This window comes from Cnephaeus nilssonii, assembly GCF_951640355.1.
Source record: "Cnephaeus nilssonii genome assembly, chromosome: 14".
In the NCBI taxonomy this organism is placed as follows: Eukaryota; Metazoa; Chordata; class Mammalia; order Chiroptera; family Vespertilionidae; genus Cnephaeus; species Cnephaeus nilssonii.
The window spans coordinates 50,174,275-50,200,162 of record NC_137085.1 but is presented as its reverse complement, the minus strand read 5'-3'; the positions used below and the strand labels follow the sequence as shown (position 1 = coordinate 50,200,162).

General features: G+C 39.6%; 1 protein-coding gene across 5 annotated transcripts in view; it reads right to left on the bottom strand.

Annotated features, from left to right (window-relative positions):
* KDM4C (lysine demethylase 4C) overlaps positions 1–25,888 on the bottom strand; it is a 332,885-nt gene that overhangs the window by 131,605 nt on the left and 175,392 nt on the right. For 4 of the 5 annotated variants that reach the window (XM_079790592.1, XM_079790594.1, XM_079790590.1 and 1 more), the window contains exons 9-12: positions 17,045–17,235; positions 13,661–13,899; positions 10,513–10,811; positions 5,679–5,787 (exon numbers count right to left, since the gene is read on the bottom strand). In XM_079790592.1, the coding sequence (XP_079646718.1) occupies positions 5,679–5,787; positions 10,513–10,811; positions 13,661–13,899; positions 17,045–17,235 (838 nt within the window). The remainder of the gene's footprint in view (positions 1–5,678; positions 5,788–10,512; positions 10,812–13,660; positions 13,900–17,044; positions 17,236–25,888) is intronic. The other variant, XM_079790593.1, reaches the window with a different exon arrangement.

Sequence of the window (25,888 nt, the reverse complement as noted above, 5' to 3'; positions counted from 1 at the left end):
ATTGGGGTTGCTAGTGTGATAAAGTAGAAGGAGTGCAAACCTAGGAATGAGACATAATTTAAAGCCTGTTATCTACCAATTGCCAGCCTTGTGACCTTGAACAAGTGAATTAATGTCTCTGAGCTTCAGTTTCCTCAGCAGTAAAAATGATAACACCATCTATCTTTAGAAACTGTAAATAGCAATTGCTAATAATATGTACAGTAGGAAGAAAGCAGCATGGTAAATTTCCATATCTCAGTGGGGATGGGAAAAAGAAAACTTCTAACAGAAAGTTGGCATATCTTTAGAAAACTTGATGACAACATGGCATCAAAAGGAACTTATTCTAATCATCAAATCAAAGGTAAGTGAAGAAAGAGTGAGCATATACAACTCACGTTATGTTAGGCCAGTGGTCGGCAAACTCATTAGTCAACAGAGCCAAATATCAACAGTACAACGATTGAAATTTCTTTTGAGAGCCAAATTTTTTAAACTTAAACTTCTTCTAATGCCACTTCTTCAAAATACGACTCGCCCAGGCCATGGTATTTTGTGGAAGAGCCACACTCAAGGGGCCAAAGAGCTGCATGTGGCTCGCGACCTGCAGTTTGCTGACCACGGTGTTAGGCAATATGACAGATCCTGGAAATAAATAGTCTCCTGCCTTCAATGAGTCCAAAATTTCCCATGGAAGAAACCTCCAGTTTCTTATTAAACTATTTCATTAATAGCATCTATAATACAAAGTAAAAAAAAAAAAAAAATGGCAGAATAAGATCTACAAGCATGTTGCAATTTACCTGAAAAAAAAAAAAAAAAAAGGTCCCCTTACCTAAAAGTCAGTTCTTGTCATCTACGTAAAGGACAGCAGGACCCTGAGACATATTGGCCCCAAAATTAAAAGAAGTATCATCAGGTAGATCACACAAAACAGCTGCTAAGGAGAAGGAAAAAACCCCATACAGGGCAGCCATGATGCCAACTACTGGAGAAACAAGGGTATGGACTAGCCCATAGAGAGAATGTACAGAAAGAAGAAAGGAAAGGCAGCAAATGTCCATTTTGTCATTCCACATCCAAAACCATCTGGTGGTCCAGTCAGCTATACCTCTTGCTGTTCTTCAAACATGCCACACTTACTAGCCTTTGGGGCTTCTGTACTCATTGTCCTCTCCCACCGAGATTCTTACCCCCATATTCATGATAACTCACTTAAAGACATTATCCTATATAATAAAAGGGTAATATGCAAATTGATCCTAATGGCGGAACAACCGGTCACTATGACACGCACTGACCACCAGGGGGCAGATGCTCAACGCAGGAGCTGCCACCTGGTGGTCAGTGCGCTCCCACAGGGGAAGCTCTGCTCATCCACAAGCCGGGCTGATGGCTGCAAGTGCAGCAGTGGTGGCGGCAGCAGCGGGCCTAAGCCGGCAGGTGGACATCCCCCAAGGAGTCCCAGACTGCGAGAGGGCGCAGGCTGGGCTGAGCCCTCTCACCCACAAGTGCACTGGGCCTCTAATAAAGTATATTTCCTTAAGAAAAGACCTTGGCAACTATGAAAATATTTTAATAATATTCAAAAATGTTCACATACTAGTACTACTGCAAACCTTTTCTCCTTAAGTTTCTACTCTTTTTGATTAGCACAACAAAAATTCCTACACTTTCTTGAAAATGGTTCCCCAAAACAGAACATTAGCAGTAAAACAATAGACATCAGTGTAGAATTTAGAAGTCCATTTGACATATATAAAATGAAGTCATGTCATCATTTCCCAAAAACTGGGAACCTAAGACCCAAAAAAGAGAAAAGGAATAAAACAACACTTTATACAATTAAAATGATCATAAAGTGAGCCACTCACTATCTGGGAGCCTATAAATGGCACTTAACCCACAAATCTACCTCCCACAAAGTGAAAAGTCCCTTTCTAAAATCCATGACAATGGTCCCCAAATGTCAACCTACAGAACATTGCCAGCCCGGGACTAATTTTTCAATAGTCAGAGGCAAAATATGGAAAATGAAGATCATAAAGTAAATTTTAAAACCTACGAAAATTTAGCAAACTTTGCATGCTTATTTTTGATCTTCACTGTTAGTTCCATGAACAAACAAAAGGTGGAAATAGAAATGGAGAAAATTTGGTACAAAATAAAGGATAATTCAATGCCCTGCAGGGTTAAGACATCTTTGTCTCCTAGGAAAGGGAGTTGTGTACAAGTTTGAGGAAATGTAAAGCAATACATGTGAGTTAAGTTGTACAAAATTACAGTTTTGTAGAAAAAAAAAATCAAACATTACCAATTTCATCCGTTTCAACCAATGCAGTAATTTATTTTTCTCAACATCTCAAGACTAGAATGAACCACACACTTACAGTATCAAAAGCTGTTCCTGTTCCTCAGTTGTTTCCTTCAAGACTTTAAGAGCAACAATGCATACGTGAATTTAAGAGTCTGAGTCTTAGCTATCATTTTACAATCCCAACGCTCTCAGCACATTCAGACCTAACACTTTATGCCAACCACATTTAGAAAAGTTTCAAGAATGATTCTGAAAAGTATAGAAAGCAACCATGTAAGTTTAAAACCTAACATTTTCCCTCTAATTCAATCAAACCCTTATGAAGCCACTAGCATAATAAAAGAAAGGTGTTTTTAATTTTTATCCCCTATGTTACAGTAAAAGTCAATGCCAATGGGGCTCCCAATATAATTTATGGGCAAAGAAATAAGCTAAACTGAGAATGCCAATTACTACTCAGCTGAGTGCTAGATAAAATAGCCATAACATCTGAATGCCAAAAAATCTAATGTTTTATTGTCCACATAATGCAGGAAAACATTTGCTGTGATCTATCAACAAACATTCCAAGCCAATCTACTTAGTAATCTGCTGAAGTTGCTGTTTTAAACAAACAGAAAATATAACTGTGCTTAAACAAACAAAAAATGTAACTGTGCTCATTCTGAAGGTATGATATTACCTCAAGTTAATAAGAATTGAAACAAAAAGAGATCATTTTATAAAAATTAATAACATTTGGAGCATGACACGCAACAGTCATAAAACAGCATTTGTTTTCAAAATTGGCAGAGAACGGAAGTTTTACGGAAGGGAAACACTGTTGATTAGGGATGTTCCTATACTTCACTATTTTGCTTTTCAATGAAGGCTAGTATGGGGCATGGGGACTATATAATATCCTCTCCTATTATAATTTCAAAGAATCAAAGACCTTTAGAGTTTGAAGGAAACTTTGGGATCAGTAATAATCCAACCATTTCACCATACAGAGGAGTAAACATCTGATGAGCCTTAGAGATTCCATGATTTAGCTCTCCAAGGAGCAGCCATTAACAGCCAAGGAGAGACCAGAAGGCAGGCAGGTCTCAGGTTTCCTACCATAAACAGAGTCAAGTACCCATTACCATCCAGCAAAACAAATAAATGGGTGCTTTTTAAAAATATATATATATTTTATTGATTTTTTACAGAGAGGAAGGGAAAGGGATAGAGAGCTAGAAACATCGATGAGAGAGAAACATCGACCAGCTGCTTCCTGCACATCCCCTACCGGGGATGTGCCCGCAACCAATGTACATGCCCTTGACCGGAATCGAACCTGGGACCTTTCAGTCCGCAGACTGACGCTCAATCCACTGAGCCAAACCACTTTCGGCAAATGGGTGCTTTTAATATTTAAAATGAAAATTTAATTTCATTTAATACTTAAAATAACATTTGTAAAGTTTGAATCAATAAACGACACTATTATTACATTTGGTCAACATATCCTTAATAAAACCTTGAAGTAAAAGAAATAAAATGAAAACCAACAAATCTATACCAATACTCTTAGAAAGGAAGGAGCTATAGCATGCCAGGGGCAGGAGGGCATAATTCTCCCCAAAATATCTATCTACCAAAGGTAAAGTGAAAGAGCCAATTCTAAATAATGTCCCTTGTGTGAGGAGTAAGTGGAAAGTTCCCAAGAGTCAGCTTGTGCACCAGAAATAGCACTTACAGTGACTACTGACACAGGGTAAATTTCATAAAATACCACAGGAAATATCACACAATCCCAGAAGAAAACAAAAATCTCCAACAAAGTGAAATCAGTGGGTAGTTCTAGTTTTTGGAATATATACTCAGGGCTGGTTTAGTATTCAACTGCATCATAAACATGAGAGCTTTAATAAAAAGAGTGTGAAACAGAGAAAACCACTGGGAAAGTAATCAAACTGTGTCAGACTTGATTTCCTGAGATTTTCCTCACTTAATTGCACTTAAATGTATACATTTTATTCTTTAAAATAACTGAAAACCTAGATTAAATGGGTTAAATAATGGTCAAACACCAATATAATCTCTAATTAAAGCAGCAATTTCCATCTCTTCCATCTTTGTATTTAAATATTTAATCCATTACTAAATGAATTATAATATTAATAAAGACAGACTGTCCAAAAACTAAATTGCTGTTACATAGCCTGAAATATTCTCCTAATCAAACTCTCAAGGCATGCAAACATTACAGAGATAGGGATCAGGGTCCAAGCTGTCTTTAATTTCAAAGAGATGCTTAACAGCTCATTACAGTGTTGCACTTGCTGAATTGATGAGTTATAAAAAGTTATCCAGACGGCGCTCAGATTACAGAAAATAAGAACCATAACCAAGGTTTTAATCTGAATCTTGTCAATTTTCAAACTTGTAGGTGGGTCACCTCTGCACTTGGGTGAATGCAGTATGGATGGGTACCTGTACCTTTCAACCTTTCTGTATAATTATTCTAGAAATCATAAAATTATAGTTGAAGAGTAACAAATAAAAATTTAGTCTAATGGTGATGAGCTCAGCATATTACCACAAGTTATTTCAGGATAGCTGAAGTGCCAAAAATCCACTCATGAACCTGTAGGTTAGGAACCCTGATAATTAACGACCAGTCCTCATATTTTACACAAAAGGAAACTGAAGCCAGAGAGAGGACTTGTCCAAGGGCAAAAAACTTATAAGGGACAAAGCCAGGACTCCAGTCAGAGAGTTTACTGTCATGAGTCAACCAGATTCCTCTTCAAAGTGATTCAAAAAGATTTGTCAACTGCTTCTGCTAGATGCCCTGGAGGCTTTAACAGGCAGTACCCACTTTTACTTTAAATTTCTGACTTGGAATAAGGAAGTATAAATGTGATACCAGTCCTACGATTAAGAACTATTAGGATAACTTTCTCGTCTTATCCTATCACCTGTCCTCACACAAGCCCAAACCCAGGCATCAAGTCCAATTGTCCTCTGCCTGAGCCTAGGTCAGCTGTGGTTTGCTTTTTCTCTAGTACATCCTTAACTAAGGATACAGGCTTGTAAGAGTCCAGCTTTGTGTGTCTGAGGGACCTATGAGGTCTCAGCTCTAATTTCCCTACGTCCACTCCAGTCCTGGCGTATTTCCCCCAAAGAGCCACAGCATTAGCTCTTCCTTCCAATCTGGATGTCATTTCTCTCAGAATCTCCTCTGGAGTTCCCTCATTGCTTGAGAGCTCAGCTATCACCCTCCTCCTGTGCTTTGCCACATACCAGGTATAAAAGGATATGGAAGTACTGCATGTAGTTTCTTACTCAAGATGGTGTTCGTAAATTTAAAAGATTCTAGTTAAAAATCCTGAAAACGTCACAAGCCTACCTTCGTCACTAGTTGCCTGCTGCTTCACCAGAGTCATGGGGGATCTTGCTGGAGGCTTGCTCAGTGGATGGCGCCAACTTTTAGCTGTTTTGGTTTCTCCCTCTATTCTCTGATTACAAAACAAAAAATGGGGGAGAAACACAAGCAGTTATTAAAAACTTGTTTTAAACAAAACAATGATTTATAACAATTTAATTATGAAGAACTCTTGTACTTTTTTTACCTCCTAGAAAGTTAGCCCTTTTATAAAAAAAAAAAAAAGGAAACCTTTAAGTAAAGAAATAGGAATCTATTCTATTAGTTATTTTACCAAAATATCCATTAACTATCCTTCTGCTTCATATTAAAATACTATCTGTATGTAGTTCAGGGTAGGCTTATTCAGCCAGCAATAAATTTAGCAGTTAGCAAGTTTTCCAACGTTCTTTAAAACTAACTTAAATTTAGGGTTATATTTTCATAACAATATAGGACTGTGGCACTTGGTCACATCCATGCTGGTCAAATGAGAATATATAGCATATTATTTTGCTTTCTATCCACACACAAAACCACACTGCCAAATTGAGCCCATACACTTCCTTTCATTCAGACATGAATCATCACTTCTCTGAGGATTAAACACGAAATCAAAAGTGTTTTTTTGCCAATATGATAAATTACTGTCATCTTGAAATCACTTACCTTTTTTTTGTTTATGGATTTTAGAGAGAATAAAAGGGAGGGGGATAGGGAGGAGAAAAACATCGATGTGAGAGAGACACATCGATTGGTCGCCTTTCGAGCACTCTGACCGGGGCCAGGGAACGAACCTGCAACCCAGTACATGTTCTTGACCAGGAATTGAACCCTCGACCCTTTTTGGCTTGGGCTGATGCTCTAACTACTGAGAAACACAGGCCAGGGCTGAAATCACTTAAATTTTCTAGAAAATCTGGGTTCTGTAAACTACATTTTCTTTTCAAGGGTAGAGAAAAAGGGCTATGTGCACCCTGACATCTTCCAGACAGAACCCACTTGCAAGCTTTCTTGCCCATTCAATCCAAAAAAAGAAAAAGGTAGGGAGACTCCCAGAGAGAGTTTGAAATTACTAGGTTTATATCAACAGTTCACTGGGGAAAAAAGGACTCAGAAATTTTCCTGTTAGCTAAAACAGCAATGGCCAAAAGTGGAGAAACTACCCTGGCATCTGACAGCAAAACAGGATTTGCTGAAAAAACGTGTGAGCACGTTCTAATCAAAGCTATGAGAAGGAAAAGTGAAACAGGATGAGTTTTATCTGTGGTTTGGGAAATTATAACTTAGTCAACAACAAAATATTTATTAAGCCCTTACTATAGGCCACACTGTTGTAAAAACTGGGTTACAACAAGAAAAAGTACATTTGCCTGTCACCATAACCATTATTGCTTGTCTCATTTTCGGTTCTTATAAGTGTATTTCTAATAGCACATGATCTCACTCATCTAGGGGAAATAATGAACAACATAGACTGATGAACAAGAACAGACCCAGAAACAAGGAGGCATGGATCAGACTGTCGGGCCTCCGGGGGAGGGTAGGGAAGAGGGGGGGTAAAGGGAGAGATCAACCAAAGGACTTGCGTGCAGGCATATGAGCCTAACCAGCGGTTAAGGACAACAGGGGGGTGGGGGCATGTGTGGGGAGGGGTGTGGGATGGGAATGGGGGGACGAGGACAAATATGTGATACCTTAATCAATAAAGAAATTTTAAAAAAAATTTAAAAAAAAAAAGAAAAAGTATACCAGCCCCTGCTTTCAAGGAGTGTGCTCTATAGAAGGGGAAGAGCACAGACAATAAGTAAAAAGTAAATCTCTATCAGGTACTACTAAGCAAATATGCAGTAAAGAAAAAATAAAGTAGAACAAAGAAATGGAACGAGCTAGGGTGGGGCTATTTCCTACAGGACAACGGAGAAGGCCTTTCAGATGAGGAGGCGATGGAGTGAACCCTTGAGTGCAGTGAAGGAGCGGTGCACTCAGGTCTCTGAGGAAGGAGTACGTTGGTCAGCAGGAATAACAGGTAAAGTGGTAACATATTTGGTATATTCCATGGAGCCCAATTATAGACAGAGACATAATGTTCAAAAATTAACCTAGTATTTCTTGAGAAGATTTACTAAAGCTGATTGCTACCAGAATACACATAGTATTACACTTGATAGGAAGAAACGCTGCTCAAAACTATATAAACATTGAGATAGATCTGTATTACTTAGAGGGGCTGTCTGACACTATGGTGTGAGAAAAGAGTACTAATCCTGCCCTGGCTGGTGTGGCTCAGTTGGTTGAGTGTCACCTACGGAGGGGTTGCCAGTTCGATTCCCAGTCAAGGCACATACCCGGTTTGCAGGTCCAATCCCTGGCTGGGATGTGTACAGGAAGCAACCTATCCTTGTTTGTCTCTCAAATACATGTTTCTCTTTCTCTCTCTCTCTCTCTCTCTCTCTCTCTCTCTCTCTCTCTCTCTCAAATAAATAAAAACATTTTTTAAAAGGAATATATAATCACAAATAAAATTATAAAGGTTATTAGGTCAAATTAGAAAATTTATTTATATATTATTTAACGTTTTTAAACTACTTATAAGTAAAATATTTCAAGTGGATTTCCTTATCTAATCTCCCTCGCTACTCCAAGATATAAAAAGGACTGTGGTGATTGAAATGAAAAGGAGGAATGAAGAGGTGGGTCTGTTCAGGGATTCACTCTATCAGCTCCCACAATTGAGGCTCTCCTTACTCATCCACTTGAATTCCTTCAAGTTATACAGGTCAAAGAGGTTAATGAATTCTGATGATCACTATACACAATCAGAGTGTGTGATTACCTGATCCACTCACAACCTTATGGTCACAGTAACAGTTTATGCTGAAACCATATGACATTAACATCATATGAGAACATATGAGAAACAGGGCGGTCCTATGCAAACCGATAGAATGGAGAGCTTGGTAATCAAGAGGGGTATGAGTTTTCCAAGAGGTAAATGGCCTGTTTCTGGTAGTGGGCAGGGCCAGAAAGGTCAGCCTGGCCCTGGAATCAGAGTCCATGAAGAACGTATCAGGGGGAGGTGTGACCAGGGGAGTCTACTGTTAAAATAGAGGCTATGGGACTTACAGGAATTTACTGTTGGCAGGAGGAGATCAAAGCCCTGAAGGTAACTCATCTCCAGTCTGGTAAACATTGCAGGTAATAGAACCACTCTGTATCTTGACTGTGTCAATGTCAATATACTGTGATATCTTAGTACTAGAAGCCCGGTGCACGAAATTCGTGCACGGCGGGGGGTTGTCCCTCAGCCCAGCCTGTACCCTCTCCAATCTGGGACTCCTGGAGGGATGTCCGACTGCCCGTTTAGGCCCGATCCTGGTGGGATCGGGCCTAAACGGGCAGTCGGACATCCCTCTCACAATCCAGGACTGCTGGCTCCCAACTGCTTGCCTGCCTGCCTTCCTGATTGCCCCTAACCGCTTCTGCCTGCCAGCCTGATCACTCCCTAACCACTCCGCTGCCAGCCTGGTTGATGCTTAACTGCTCCCCTGCCAGCCTGTTTGCCCCCAACTTCCCTCCTCTGCCAGCCTGGTCACCCCTAACTGCCCTTTCCTGCAGGGTTGATCACCTCCAACTGCCCTCCCTTGCAAGGCTGGTCCCTCTCAATTGCCCTCCCTTGTAGGCCGGGTGCCTCCCAACTGCCCTCCCCTGCTGGCCATCTTGTGTCCACATGGGGGCAGGATCTTTGACCACATGGGGGCAGCTATATTGTGTGTTGCAGTGATGACCAATCTGTATATTACTCTTTTATTAGATAGGATAGAGGCCTGGTGCACGGGTGGGGGCCAGCTGGTTTGCCCTGAAGGGTGTCCTGGATCAGGGTGGGGTTCCCTTGGGGCGAGGAGTGGCCTGAGTGAGGGGCCTGTAGTGGTTTGCAGGCGGGCCACGCCCCCTGGCAACCCAAGCAGAGGCCCTGGTATCTGGAATTTATTTTCCTTCTACAATTGAAACTTTGTAGCCTGGAGTGGAGCCAAGCCTGCTGCTCCCTCCGGGGCGGCAGCCATCTCTGTGGCAGTTAATTCACCTTCTACAATTGAAACTTTGTAGCCTTAAGCGGGTGAGCCCGGCCAGGGTGTGCGGAAAGCTTTACTTCCCCTGTTGCCGCCGGCAACCCTGGCCTGCTCTCTCAAGCTCCATTCTGCCGCCATTTGTTTGAATTTGTTTACCTTCTATAATTGAAACTTTGTAGCTTGAGTGGAGGCTTAGGCCTGCAACGGCTATGGAAAGCTTGGCTTGCTCTGTTACCTGGGAAACCTTGCTCACTGTGGCTGTAGCCATCTTGGATTGGGGTTAATTTGCATACTCGCCCTGATTGGCTGGTGGGCGTGGCTTGGCTGGTGGGCATGGCTTATGTAGCGGAGTGATGGTTAATTTGCATATTACCATTTTATTAGAGAGGATAGCTTTCCAAGAAGTCACTACTGGGGGAAACTGGCTACACAGGAGCTTTCTGTACTATTTCTTATAACTACATATGAATGTATAATTATCTCAAAATAAAGAGTTTAATTTTAGAATAATTTAAAAATAAAATTAAGGTTCAACATGTGGTAAAAATTTCTATGCTTTCTGAATTATCACCGTGTGAGCCAAAGCTCACAGAAGGCTTACCTCCCAATCATGGAAGAAAATATGATGAAGACCCATACACTGTGAAATGTTATTTCTGGCCTATAGCAAGATTCAGATGCACAGCACAGCTTTCAGAAAGTCCTCTCATCACACAATAAATACAGTAAAAACAGACATTTCCACATACACTGGGGACTTTGAAACCATTCCTCTCTCCACTGGGGACCGCTGGGACTTCCCCAGGTTCAAGGCCACTCACACTGCCCTCTCCTTCTGTCAACAATCCATTACTTGCAGGCACTGAGGAGCACGACTCTGGTAACTTTGGCCATGGATGTTTGGGTGGGTCTGATTCCTCAGAGGTCAAATGGCCAATAGATATAGAATCAGCGGTTTCTCTGGTGTTCGAAGATGGAATTATGGCATAGGCTTGGTCATCCTTAGTTTTTATTTCCTCCTTCACAGGTGTACTTAAGCAGCTGTTTCCTGAGGAGTAAAACAAAAGACTTAATAAATCTTGCATTGTGTTATTAGTGAGTACAACTGTTAAACTATTCTCAGCTAACTTTCTATCTTCCAACTTCCCCTGTACTAGTAAACTTCCACAGACAAGGGTAGAAAAGGTCACGATAGCATCACGCAGCCTTCATAGTTGTTAAGGTGAGACCTTGGAGTTTGGCAAAAGAATATACTTACTGACAAAATAAGGAATTAAAAAGAGGTTTTACTACAGACAAAAGCCAGGACAACAACAATAATTATCTAAAGCAATAGCAATTTGAAATATTTCTAAAAATAAGAATTATATTCTAATATATGCCAAGAGATCCTACTGAGGAAACATTCCAGTTCAGAGGATGTATGTAAAGAGCACATGTAAGGCTGAGCAGATACAGTAAAAGTTATTTCCTACACTTAATGCTGTATCAAACAGTGATCATAAGCACTTCTCCACTGCCTTCTCTATTCACCCTTCTCCTTCCTTACACACACGCACGCATTATTTCACCTGTCACACTAGCTGTGGTGCTGAACCTAGCCACATCTTCTACTTAAGTGTTCTGCAGGTCTCTACACCTGGAGGTTAAAATGCAAGGAAATGTGTAATAAGACTGTGTGCCCTTGGCCTAAATGACCCAGTAATTAAACTATGGTAACAGACTCTATAAAGAAATAGCCATATGTATTGCATAACCGTCTTCTCGGCACTGCCTGCTGCTGATCCCTTCTCTGCCTTCTCCACTTTCCTACCTCCTATCCATTTATCTCAAGTCAATTCAATACCACCTACTCCAAGAAACATTGCCAGTCCAGCCTCCTGTCCCTTCAGGGTCTTTCTCTGGCATACCAGCAACATTCTATGCAATCTCTAACATGGCACTCACCACACTGGCTCTCCACTAAAGTATGAACTCACTGAAGAAAAGTCTATGATTTAAACTCTATTAATAAAGATATTTCAAGAGCAAAAGGTAATGAGCATGGAGAAGCAGCTGAAGGTCAGATGAATCAGGACTATGATAAGGACATTTTTTACACTAGAAGTGGAATATGAATAAAAAAGAAAGAAGTGGGGATAAGACCTAAGCTACACAAGACAAAGGAGCCAGCGCATGCTCACCCTCTGGGGAGCAGCCCCACCATTTCCTTTCCCCTCTCCTTCCCCACAGGCATGCACCTCCTAAACCCTAAAGGACCCCATGAGGCTTGCAAACAGGGGAGCAATGGGCACCGGCCCCTTGTCCCACACTAACCCCTGAACCTGATCCCAAGTGCCCAGAGAGCTAGGGCAGCCCAGCCTAGACTCTTCTGCTTCTTCTATGCTAAGCCCTGTCTTGTTCTACTGTCCCCGGCTTTAATGAATGTTCCCTCATAGTAAAAAAAAATAAAAATAAATAAGCTAGTAGTTTTCAAAGATCACTGCCATATAGAGAACTGACTAGCAGAGGTTTCTAAAGTGAACACTGGCAAAACAGGAAGAAAGCAATTCCTGCAATAACCCAGGCAAGAGAAAATGGTGTACTGAAGGAGGAGAAAGCAGGGTGAGCTCGGGGGGAGGCAATGGCTGGATTCGAAGAGTCTATGATTGAAAGACAGACTGGTGGAGGAGCACAAGAAAAAGATAGGAATTACCAATAAGCTCGATTAGTAAAAGGACAAATGCCCCAACATATATTAAAGCAGCAAAGTGTTAAAGCAGTTTCAGAGATATATGCAGTTTCAGGGGGGAAAACAAAGTAGTTGAGACTTGCAGATGATGGCTTTAGTATAGAGGAACAGCCAAGGGACTATACATACCATTTCCCAAGACTAAGTAATATTTGTTGTTCTTTTTTATTCTCATTTTTTTAATTTTTTTGTTGTTGAAAGTATTACATATGTCTCCTTTTCCCCCCATTGACCTCTCCCCGCCTGCTCCCACCCCCAGCACAGGCCCTCACCCCCCACTGTCTGTGTCCATTGGTTATGCTTATATGCATGCATATAAGCCCTTTGGTTGATCTCTTGCCCGCCACCCCTCTACCCACCCCTGCCTTCCCTCTGAGGTTTGACGGTCTGTCCGATGCTTCTATGTCTCTGAATCTATTTTTGTTCATCAGTTTATGAGTGAAATAAGCCAGTCCAAGAAAGGTACGTATCACATGATCTCACTCATTTGTGAAATATAATGAACAACATGTTGTTGTTTTTTTAAAACCTTATTTTTTTGTCTTAAAATTAAGTAAAAAACTAAGAATTGGCAAAGAATTACCTATATTTGGTTTTCTCTGTTCCATATGAGCTCAAGAGAAGCTTTCTAAAAATGTAATGTAATTGAGTTGCACAAAAAATATTTTTTTCCATTTTAGAATCTTTTTTTAAAATATATTTTTATATATTTTTATTGATTTCAGAGAGAAAGGGGGAGGAAGAGAGAATTTAACATCCATAAGAGAGAATCATTGATCGGCTGCCTCCTGCACACCCCCTACTGGTGATCATGCCCACAACCCAGGCATGTGCTTTTGACTGGAATGGAACCCAGGACCCCTCAGTCAACAGGCCAAGGCTCTGTCCACTGAGCCAAACCAGCCAGGGCATTTTAGGATCTTTTTTATTTAACCACACAGGACCTGCAGGCTGTATGCCTCCCAATTCCACTCCATGCAGCAGGGGTGCTCCTGACCGGTACAGCACTCCCTCGGCTTCCCGACTGAATTACCCCAGAACTCCAGAAGGCTTCTTGGGTAAGCTATGTGGAAAAGGGAGACATATGTCCCAGTGAACATAGACCAAAGGCATGAGATCATCAACCACCTACTAGTTATATGTGAAACAATCAGCCAGCTTCTCACCTGAGAGCCCGATATTATCTGATAGATTCTGGTCCAGCTGCATCCTGCTAGCAGAGGCCACTCCCTCTAAAGGTACTTCTATGTTCTCCAGCTTCACTGCTGCTTCTGGCTGTTCACTGACCTTGAGGTCGTCTGGGTCTGGGTCAGGGGTAGGGCCCTGGGCCCCATCGACTGCAGCTGACAGTTCCTCATCCTCCTCATTCTTAGGCCGCTTAGAGTGAGAACTAGTGCACTGGAAGCTATTAACAAGAGAAGCTGTGGTCAGAGCAATGTTTGCAAAGAACAGGATAAAATATACCAATGCAAATGTTATTTTCACTTACTGAAAGAAGAAAAAAATTGATAGTTTTTTTTTAATTATCTTCACAATTAAAAGATTAATTTTGACTTTGAAATCTTAAGTTTTAACAATTCACTAAAAATTAAAATTAAGCCCTAGCCAGTTTGCTCAGTGGCTAGAGCATCAGCCTGCAGACTGAAGGGTCCTGGGTTCCATTCCAGTCAACAGCACATGCCTGGGTTGTGGGCTCGATCCCCAGTAGGGGGCATGCAGAAGGCAGCCAATTCTCTCTCATCATGGAAGTTTCTATCTCTCTCTCCCTCTCTCTTCCTCTTTGAAATCAATAAAAATATTTTTTTTAATTTAAAATTAAAACAATTGTAAATAATTGATTATTATATACTGTTGGGGGGAAGTCTTTGCTAAAAGTTTATAACAATATTGAAAGAAATCTAAAAATAAAAAGAAAGTGAAAAATGATGACGTGGGGTAAATCTAATCAATGAATCAAGTATTATTTAGTTAATGAGAAATAAAGACGAAAATGAGGAGAGCCCATAAAGCCATTGTTAAAATCTGTGTAGATTTGCGTTCCAATGTGAACAGGTGACCACATTTCCCTGATTTTTGTGTAAGTCTTAAGTTTTCATTAAAATCATTAAAAAATAAATGCCAAATCATCATTAGCTAAAGGAAATAAGAAGAAGGACGGTCAACTGTATGTATTTGACATTTATATCAACTTATTATTTTCAGAGTGGACACCATTTTTTAATTTTTTCCTCTTTCAGTATTTTCCAGCAAGTCACTTGATAGCTTTGTCATAGATGCCTTTTGTATATGACACAACATTTCTAACACTCATTTAGGAAAAAGTGCAATTCAAATCAAAGCAATATGTATTTCAGTGCCCCCAAATACATACACATAGACACACAAACAGCACAAAGGAAGACAGGAAGAGCAGAGATCTGAGATAAAGGGGTAGGTTTGGATAACCTATGTAAATTGGCTCTGGCTGTTGCTGGTAGTGATAGTACTAGTACCAGAATCACCATTATCACGTGTACTGAGAACCCATGCATGGGCCTATGTAGAAAATCTTCACATTACTAATAGCATAGTACACATAAAGTTAGATAACTGACATCTCTTTGAGATTTCAATGAATCATTCCCTACATCAGATTTCCCTAGATAGGGCTTTACTTAAGGGAGTCAGAGAACTATGATCAAGCCGAAAAGCTGAGCATAATCAACAAGCCCCTTAACATTAGCTTTTCAAACTAAGTGAGCATGAGCAAAGTCCCCTGATTATTTTAACCTGCTGAAGGCATTTCAAATCTGTTCCATGTCATGAATCTATGTCTCTGTCAACCCAAAAGGGCCACTGTGGTTAGTAACTAGGAGACCAGGTCATACAGCTAATTAAAGTATTGTATTTTTTCTGACCGTTAAAGAGAAATTCTCAACAAGATCTACTGGTGTTTCTTCTGAACTCAAGATTAACTACTGCCCCCTTCCACAGCTAGTGTCTTTCGTAATGTGGATTAACATGTTTATCAAAGGCATTGACTCTCTAAATCTTGTGTTTCCCAAACTGTTTTTAATGCAACCCATAATAAGTTATACATTCTAGATGGTGACACAACACACACATGCACACATACTCATACATGTCATGAGTTAATACTTACCCTTCCCACACAGGAAGGACTATGATACTTTTTATTCTATTTTACTTCCTAATTTAAAAGTGTTGTTCCTAACCTACTAAATTGCTCTGAAAACTAATAGTTTGAAAATCACTGCTATAAACTATAGGGTGAAATAGAACACCTCAGTTTGAGTCCTGCTACTAAATCTGTGCCTCAGGGATTTCTCTCATAAAATGCGGAAGTTTGACTCCATGTTCTTAAGGTTCCTCCGCTCACTATCATTCTAAAATAGCAGAAAATAAATGTCAGGAAAAATAAAAGAGAATCAGAAAATAAGCATCAAAAGTGTGGGCAAAGATTTAAAATTACAGTGTAATTTTAGTTAATAGCAAAAAAACTGGAAACAAGCTACAGGTCCAAACACAGGGGATTAGTTAAATACATGCAGTCATTAAAAATCACGTTGTAGCAATCATTTGATTACATTAAAACACTCACAAAACTGGTCATCAAATTGCTAATAGAGCGTCGCCCCAATTTTAGAAAGGCATATAATACTATATGATATAGAATCAATATATATGTAAAGGATATATACAAAATGTTAACACTGGTTATCTCTGGATTGTGAGGTTATGAGTGATTTGGGATTCCTTCATTATTCTTTTCCTTATTTTACAAATTTTCTCCAATGCACAAATATTACCTTTACAATCTGAAAGAAAAACAATGAGTAATATTGGAGAGTAAAAATGTAATATAACCCTGGAAAACATCAAGAGCCTAAAAATGTTGCCTGAGGACCTGAGCAACATAACACATACCCTATTCAATGGGTTTTAAACTAGCTAGATACCCATGACAGGTGTAAAAGCTTCTGAAATGGCCCTGGCCACGAAAATGGAATGTAGAATAAAGTTCACGGGGACAACCATATTACAGAAACACCACATGCTTGGCTTTCTATCTCATAAAAGAATAAAACCAAGTGTATAAAATGGGGCAAAAAATAGGCATCCTGATGAGAAAATTAATATCAAATGAAGAAGAAAACTACTGAAGTCAGAGAGAAAATCAATAGCAAAATGAAAAGGTTGGAAATCAAGTTACTGAAGTTAATAAAAGTATGGAGATGAATAAGGAGCACCACCAATACAACTTTAAAAAACATTAGTATAAGAGATCCAAGAGGTTCTAGTATTGTTTTACTTGCCATGTGTAACAACTTCAGGAATATTTTCAAACACAAAATACAACTCTTTCTACTTCTATTTATTTATTACATTTCTCAAGAATTAAAATATTGTTCCTCAGATTTTCAGTAAGATATGATGTAAACTTATGAGGAATAAATTTTCAGCAAGGCAAAAAGTCTTTGAGAATATCACATCATAACCCATTTTAACTGCATAAGTACAAGTGGGATGGGGGATGGTGGGATCGTTACCTCCTGGATGCTCTTATTTTCCTCCTCCTTTGCAGCCATGCTTTTACTTCAGGGGTGGTTTCCGGAGTAGGCTTTGTGTGATCAATGGTGTATATATCCTTTCCTTGTTTCCAAAGCTGGTATCTGTCTGGCTGAAATTTCTTCACAAAAATATCCATTGAAATTTTCACCATGTCATTCCTGCAGGTGCACTGAAACACAAAGGGGATGTTCTGCTTTAAACATTTCACTAGCTACTTGTAGCTACATGACTCCTACTTTAAATGTGACTCACAAGAATATTTAGTCGCCACATATATGAGGATGTTTTACATTTTCAAACATTCAGTGAGGGGTAAATTCAATTTCTTCTAAAGGGAGGCGAGAACCTGCATATTCACACTTATAAATGGTAAAATAATATGCTCAAAGGCATGGTAGAGTTGATAGGGAACTGTGTACCAGGAACAACTAAAAGGAAAGTGCACTCATTCAAAAGCATGCCTGCAACAGAAAGATTAACCTCTCTCCCATCAAAAAGGCTGTATCAGTGAGCTGAATGCTGAAAGGTCTGTGAAGCTAAAAACCTGGGTTCACAAACAAAAGTAGCCAATGAATGTGATTAGAATAATTAAACCAATGGGAAGAGATAAATTTTCTTCAAGATACATTTTAATCACATTATGTTTATTAACAAACATATTCTCAAAAAGTGGCCAACAATTAGGAGCAAAAGAAGATTCTCTTCTACATCATATCACATAAAACACACCCACTACAAAACACTACTACAAACATATCCACCAGGAAAAAGGAATAGTATTAAAGTGAGTTCAAAGAAAAGATTATTTTGAATCCACTAAGACTTCGATTTTCATGAATATATACTTACCTAGCACCTAGGAGACATATCTTATAAAGCAAGTTTCCTATAAAGACTTCACACAGATTCAATTGCATCCAGCCCAAACTTCATCCAACAGGACAGACATTAATCAAATAGTGGTAGAGAATTGTCTCAAAGGTGTAACTAATAGCCCTAACCAGTTTGGCTCAGTGGATAGAGCATCGGCCTGCGGACTCAAGGATCCCAGGTTCGGTTCTGGTCAAGGGCATGTACCTTGGTTGTGGGCACATCCCCAGTGGGGGATGTGCAGGAGGCAGCTGATTGATGTTTCTCTCACATCAATGTTTCTAACTCTCTCTCCCTCTCCCTTCCTCTCTGTAAAAAATCAATAAAATATATTTTTTTAAAAAGGTGTAACTAATATACCTTGGAAAACCCAACACACCGGGCAACAGACTGGTTGACTCAACAGCAGCTTTGAAACTGTAAGTCTCTCAATATTTTGTTGATACAATTATCATCTCCATGCAAATTAATTACTGTTTTAATAATGTCCAGTACAAAACTTCCCTCCATAGAATTCAAATGTTGACAGGCATTATGATTTAAAAGTTCAGAGAACAACATGCCTTAAAACAACTTCTACTGCAAACAAATATGCTGTTGTCAATGATATGACAATTCTTCCAATCTCCTACATACATACTCAACATTTCCTAATCCATCTTTCCCCTCTTCCCTTAGAAATCCAGTCTGTCATCAACTACCATTAATTCTTCTTCTGAAATGTCTCCTGTACAAATTCCTTATACCAGTCTTTCTTAGCACCAATTCATCTTTACAGCTGTCACTTTAATCTCCCCCAAATGTCTTGTAATCTTTTGTATCTGAGTTCAATAGAGTGTAATCACCCTTTAGAATTAAGTCTCAATTCCTGAGCAGGGCATTCAAGGGCTCCAAGATTTAACTCCACCAGTAAAATTTCCAGGTTTCTCTCCCATTGCCAGTAAACATGAATATTCCTCTTCAACCCAAGAAGTATAGTCACAGGAGCACAAGTGCCCCCTTATGCTTCCTCACCTCAACACTACTGCTTCTACCACAAAGCCCTTCTGCTCACCATTCTGCTATCCAAAGAAAATTCATAATAAACACTGGACGCAAATTGTACCGAATGTCTGCTTGTGGGACTATTAATCTACATCACTGCTTTTTATTGTTACGTACAGAGAGAGTTCTTGTTGTACTCATCTTGGCTTAGAAATATGGAAAATGAGGATCCTGAGAAATTTTAATATATTTGGTTTAAGATGTAATATTTCCACTAAAGAAAAAAATAGAAGCTTAGACTCATCAGCAGAAACTTTCTTATATTCTTATAGTGTTACTAATATTTGCTTCATGAAAAATAAAATTGAGTGGACAATATAGGTTCTATAAGTTTCTTTGTCAGGGAGAATTCTGTCTCACACATTTCAATTTCCTATGACCCTCTCCCAGAAGTCTTGAATTTTGTAAATATGCAACAAGATCTACCACTCCGCTGACTGCTTGACTCACTGTAATTACAATAGATAAATATTATCTTTAATCTTAAAAATTCAGAAATGAAGTAAAAAATACTCAAAATAATGAAAGAAACAATGTCAGAGTCAAAAACAAGTTTCAGCAGCACAGTGAAAATCTACTCTTGTTAATACTAGAAAATAACATTCATCTAAACCCTTGTGAAGATTAAATGAGATTATCTAAGAGAATGCATAGTAGGAAATGAAGATATTAACAGCCTCATTTAGAAATAAAGAAACTTAGTGACTACATAATGGTACAAAGAGCAATAACCAGGTAAAACAGGTAAAACTTTTCAAGCAAACTATTTTTTAAATGAAGTCAAAATACCAATATGAATGGCTTTTGTGGCTTTTCCTTTTAAGAACATACATATTAATTTTAAGTGTTAAGTTCAAATTTAAAGAGAATTATCAGGAGTCTGTGTACATTGAATTCTTCTATCTTCACTACCCTAAGATTTATTATACAGAATCATGATTATGTTGTTCCTGTCTCCAGGAAGTCAAATACATGCTCTCCATTATTTATACTGAAAACCAATCATCTAATTTAAATATAAAAATATTTTTTTAAAATAAGCAACTTTCTAAGACAGAAAATAGTAAGTTAGAATTTGAATTATAGAATTAGAAAGTTCATATAACCAAAATATAAGATTAAAAAATAAGAAGGTAATACTTAACAAATACCTAAACTAAAGTATTACTTTACTATATGTTTTTGTGACACACAGCATGACTAATTTTTTAATTGCGTTTATGTGCAAATTTCTGGTAAGGAAGGCTTTGAAGGTATGCAAAAATGTGTGAAATTACTCTGCTTTTCAGTATATTTACAACAATTAAAATGATAATTAGGAAAGAACAAAGGAAAAAATATCTTAAAATACAACAAAGTAAGCCTCTTGATGTACCTGTTAAGGTTGTTATATGGTTGTTAAATGGGTATTATGAGTTGAATTGTGTCTCCCTGCAAAGGTATTGTTAAAATGCGAACCCTCCAGTCTATCAGAATGTGACCTTATTTGGAAATAGGGTATGACAGAAGTAATTACTTATGGTCATATTGGTGTATGAAGATGCAGTTACCCAGGAAAGATGTGTGGAGGACCCTCTTATCTGATGGCTTGGGCATCCATGAGTTATACAGAAGACCAAAACAGTTTTTAAAAATTTTTAAGAAATGCTGCCAGCCTGGACTCAAAGGGACAGAGGAAGCATGAAATGAAGGCAAATGTCCCTAATGGCAAAGCCACAATGAAGAGGACTGAGACTCGGGCTCTCATCAGGCTGTTACAGAGCACATAGAGATAGCCAACAGACATATGAGGAGCTGCTCAACATCACTAGTCATCAAGGAAATGCAAATTAAAACCACAAAGGGAAATAGCCACACTGATCAGAATGGCCATCATCAATAAATCCAACAAACAAGTGTTGGTGAGGATGTGGGGAAAAGGGAATCCTTGTGTACTGCTGGTGAGATTGACAACTGATGCAGCCACTATGGAAAACAGTATAGAGATTACTCAAATAATTAAAAATAGAGCTTCCATATGACCTAGCAATTCAACTTCTGGATATTTATTTTATATATATATATAAAATAAATGAAGTAATAAATAAATTTAGTGTGAGTTAACAGTATGGAAGTTATATATATATATTACTTTGTTAATATATATATATAAGTTAATATATATTACTTTGAAAAGATATGTGCATACCTATGTTCAATGCAACATTATTTTCAATAGCCAAAATATGGAAGCAACCTAGCTGTACACTGATAGGTAAATGAATAAAGAAGATGCGATATGAAGATGGAGTAGGTTTATACTACATCATACCAAACGTATAGAAGAGAAAGGCCCAGCTCTTTGGGAAACTTCCATACTGTTAACTCACACTAAATTTAGAGATGTCCAGAAATCTGAAAACTTACTCTGCTATACTAAGCATAGTTATTTCTGGTTCCAAATATAATTGAGAGACAAAATTTTGCAATATGCACTCTATAAACTAGTATTTCTGATCAGTATTTTCTAGCATTTTGTTCCAATGAAGAAGCCACTCAACTTTTAAGGAATTTAATCAATTATTTTATGAGAAACATGGTCTAATATAGAGTTGTTACATAAAACAAATTTAGAAAATAGATAATTATAAGTTAGTAAATCCAGCATCTATTGATATTAATCTATTTATAGAAATACCTAACCTAATGAGATATTACAAAAATTGATGAATTTTTTTCTTTGCATGTTCACCAGACAACAATAAAAAGTATTTAATATGTGAATTAACTACAAAAAATACAAAGGGATCAATTTATGTCGGAATTCCTCTAAATAAATACCAAAAGGTGAGTAAAATACTTCTGTAGCCCATTCATTCTTTTATCATAAAATTTTCATTACCAGTTACAAATTGGAACTGAATTTCACCCTCTTTGGAGTACTCCCAACGGACTAGTATTTCTTAGCTGGCTTAAGAAATTAGAAATTTCATTCTAAAAAATTACATTCAAAAAGGGGAATTCACAATCAGTGTAATAAATGTAGATGAATCTAACATACATTATGCTGAGCTAAAAAAAAAAAGTCAGATTTTTTTAAAGTCCACAATGGTGGTTATTCCAACAAATTAATGAATATGGCTATGTTTAATATGATTAATAAGCAGTAGCCATATTTCTCTTTCTGCTTGATGAATCGTGGTCTGAGTTTAGCTCCTTTAGCTCTTCTCATTATTAACTACTTAAAATTGGAGAGACAATGAGCTCTGAGTCATCTTCTTCATATAAAAAATGCTTTCCTAGCTCTGTCACAGGGGCTCAAAATCAAAGTGTGTAAACATACTGGACTCCACAAAAACTGAAGTAAACTCAAAATGCTGTTGTAAACCAAAGAAATTTTTCATATTTTCAGTTTTTACTCAAATACTTATATATTACAGTATGTTTTTTCAGAGATGGTAAAGATGTGTGATCCTTCTGATAGCAAATCAAAGCTTAAAAATTTTACAAGAAACTAATGCAATAATAGAACAGAAAATGCTGTTTCCTGCCAATTTCTATCTATGGAACATACTGGGCACCCACCACTGTTCACCCACCTTATTATGTAACTAGAGGCCCGATGCACGAAATTTGTGCACTGGGGGGTGGGGGTGGGGGTTGTCCCTCAGCCCAACCTGCACCCTCTCCAATCTGGGACCCCCTTGGGGATGTCTGACTGCCGGTTTAGATCGGGCCTAAACCGGCAGTCAGACATCCCTCTCACAATCCGGGAATGCTGGCTCCCAACCGCTCGCCTGCCTGCCTGCCTGATCACCCCCTAACCACTCCCCTGCCAGCCTGATCGACACCTAACTGCTCCCCTGCTGGCCTGATCACCCCCAATTGCCCTCCCCTGCCAGCCCGGTCACCCCCAACTGCCCTCCCCTGTCAGCCCAGTTGCCCCCAACTGTCCTCCCCTGCCGGTCCGATCGCCCCTAACTGCCCTCCCCTGCTGACCCGGTTGCCCCCAATTGCCCTCCCCTGCAGGTCTGGTCACCCCCAACTGCCCTCCCCTGCTGGCCTGGTCGCCCACAACTGCCCTCCCCTGCTGGCCTGGTCTCCCACAATGACCCTCCCCTGCTGGCCATCTTGTGGTGGCCATCTTTGACCACATGGGGCAGACATCTTTGACCACATGGGGCGGCCATCTTGTGCAAGGGTGTGAGGGTCAATTTGCATATTACCTCTTTATTATATAGGACTAGGGGCCCGGTGCACGAAATTCGTGCACTGGGGGTGGGGGTCCCTCAGCCCAACCTGCCCCCTCTCACATACTGGGAGCCCTCAGAGGATGTCCTACTGATGGCTTAGGCCCAATCCCCACGGGAAGCAGGCCTAAGCCGCAGTCTGGCCTCCCTTTGTGGGAGGCAACCGGGCTGGTCAGGGGAAGGCACCAGCCCCATCACCCTGCTGCTGCAGCCACTGCCAGTCACCACAGCCACCAAGATGTTTTCATCAACATGACTCCAGTCCCTTCACCAAGAAAAAATGACAACTTTCTTTAGGCATTTTCAAGATGTATCTTTCATAGGATATGCATTTCTTTCTTTTTTTTTTATCCTCGCCTAAGGATATGTTTCCATTGACTTTTAGAGAATGTGGAAGAGAAAGGGAAAGACAGAGAGAAACATCAAAGTGAGAGGAACACTTTGATTGGTTGCCTCCTGCATGAGCCCTGATCTGGGCCCTGGCCATGGAGGAGCCTGCAACCTAGGTACATGCCCTTGATCAGAATCAACCTAGACCCTGCTGTGGGCAGGCCGAGGCTCTATCCACTGAGTCAAACCGGGTAGGGCAGGATATGACATTTCTTAGCCCTCCAGCAGCGGACCTTTATTTTTTTTCTCCAGAAGTGTGGTGGAAAAACCCTAGATCACCTTTTTGGATTCTTATTACCCAAGTTACTAAGAATATTACCAGTGGCATACAGGAAGCTTAGCCAATGTGCAGTCAGAAAAGGTGTTTCCTCTTTAATTCACACCAATCACAGGCTGTGCCCTGCCCAGGCCTAAAGCCTCTAGCCAAAGCTTTAGGCCTGGGCAGGGGACCTCCAGCTCCCTGTGATCGCAGACACCGCCCATTGGGCAGGGGACCCCAGCTCCCTGCAATCCACCATAGGAGCAGAACCCCTAGCAGGAGCCGACCCCTAGTTGCTTGCAACCCATCGCAGGCTCCCCGCTGGTGCCCAAGGGCGGAAAAGCTCCGCCGGAGGCTTTCCCAGCCTTGGGCTCGGCCAGACCCCAGCCTCCCTGCGACGGATCGCAGGAGAGGACCCCCAGTTGCCTGCGACCCATCGCAGGCTCCCCGCTGGTGCCCAAGGCAGGAAAAGCCTCCGGCGGATGGTTTCCTGGTGGGCGTGGCTGGTGGGCGTGGCTGGTGGGCGTGGCTGGTGGGTGTAGCGGAGTGATGGCTAATTTGCATATTACTCTTTTATTAGGTAGGACTGTCAACTATAACACTGATTTATTTCATCTACATACTTATTCAATCATTGCTCATGTGTACATGTGCCCTCTTACACAAATAATTTTGGGAGAAAATTATAATTACTTTGACAATGTATAAGAATAATTTTAATACAGGAAACTGAGTTTTAAAATATTTAGATCTAATTAAGTTGAAAAATAATATTTAAACAGCACTTTGATTTTCTGGGTTACAATTCATGTAGCACTAGCCAAAAACAAATGATAGGCTGTTTCAGCAGAGTACACGAAAAGTAAATTATGTGACTATATTTACACTGACTGAGCAGGGGGAAAATAGAAATACAATTCTACGATCAATATTAATCAACAAAGCTGGCATATAAGAAGTGCCAAGGCCATTTCCTTTGTCCTTATGTCCACTAACCAGTTCACTGCCACACATCCAAAGACACTTTTATCTCACTTGCGTCTATAGACGCTTATGGCGTACAAAGGGTTAAGAAGGCAAGGTCTGAAGGGGGCCTGAAGATCCCTTGTTTTCCCCCAGAATGGCCTGCAGAGCTCACAGAACCCTGATTTGTCAAGTTGCACAATGCATTTGAAGGTTCCAGGGGACCCAAAATACACACTCAGAAAAAAAATTCAGAATGTTTTGTTTTCATCGAGAATAGCTTTTAAAGTTCCCTAAAAGCAAAAGGTATATCACAGTCATAGCAAAAAGTATGACACCAGAACCAAATATCTTATTCTAATTTTAATAAATCAATCACTGTTGTGAGTTGTTTCAGCTACTTTTGCCCTATCTGATCTTCCCTTTCCATTCTATTTTAAACCATGAAAACAGTGTCTGTCTTACTGAGAAGTGCATTCTAGACAGTATCTAGAGGATTAAGAGGCCCTTCAAACTATTTTCTGCAAAGCCTTTTTTTAAAATATATTAGGAAACAGACACACAAAGATTCTGGGTCAATTTGCCCAGGGTAACACAGCTCACATTCAAATCTAGAACAACTCCCATACTCTTATGTAGTCCACTGAGGAAATTCCCAAAACAAACCATATTCAATACATTTTAAATGGTTTTACATTTAAGTGTAGGCCATATTTTTCCATATCAAACTTCTTTTTCTATGACCCATAACCAAACTGAAATGTTGTTGAGAACAAATGTCTGGGCCTCATTATTTTTTTATGCATGATATCATGCCGTGTTGATAGAGTTTATCCAGTCTAGCTAACAATTTTCCAAAATGTGTTTCCTCCACTCCCCCTACTTCGAACAGGTTCAGATTAATTTCTTCTGAATATTTTCAGGCTTCACCATGCCAGGATATGGCTCCCTTATAAAGTAAGGCAATTATAAAGCAATTTAAGGTATGGGACTAAAAACTCTATCTTTCTGACCCATGGGGACATAGCTCAAACAGACAAAGAAAAACCATGCAAAAGAAGGGAAAT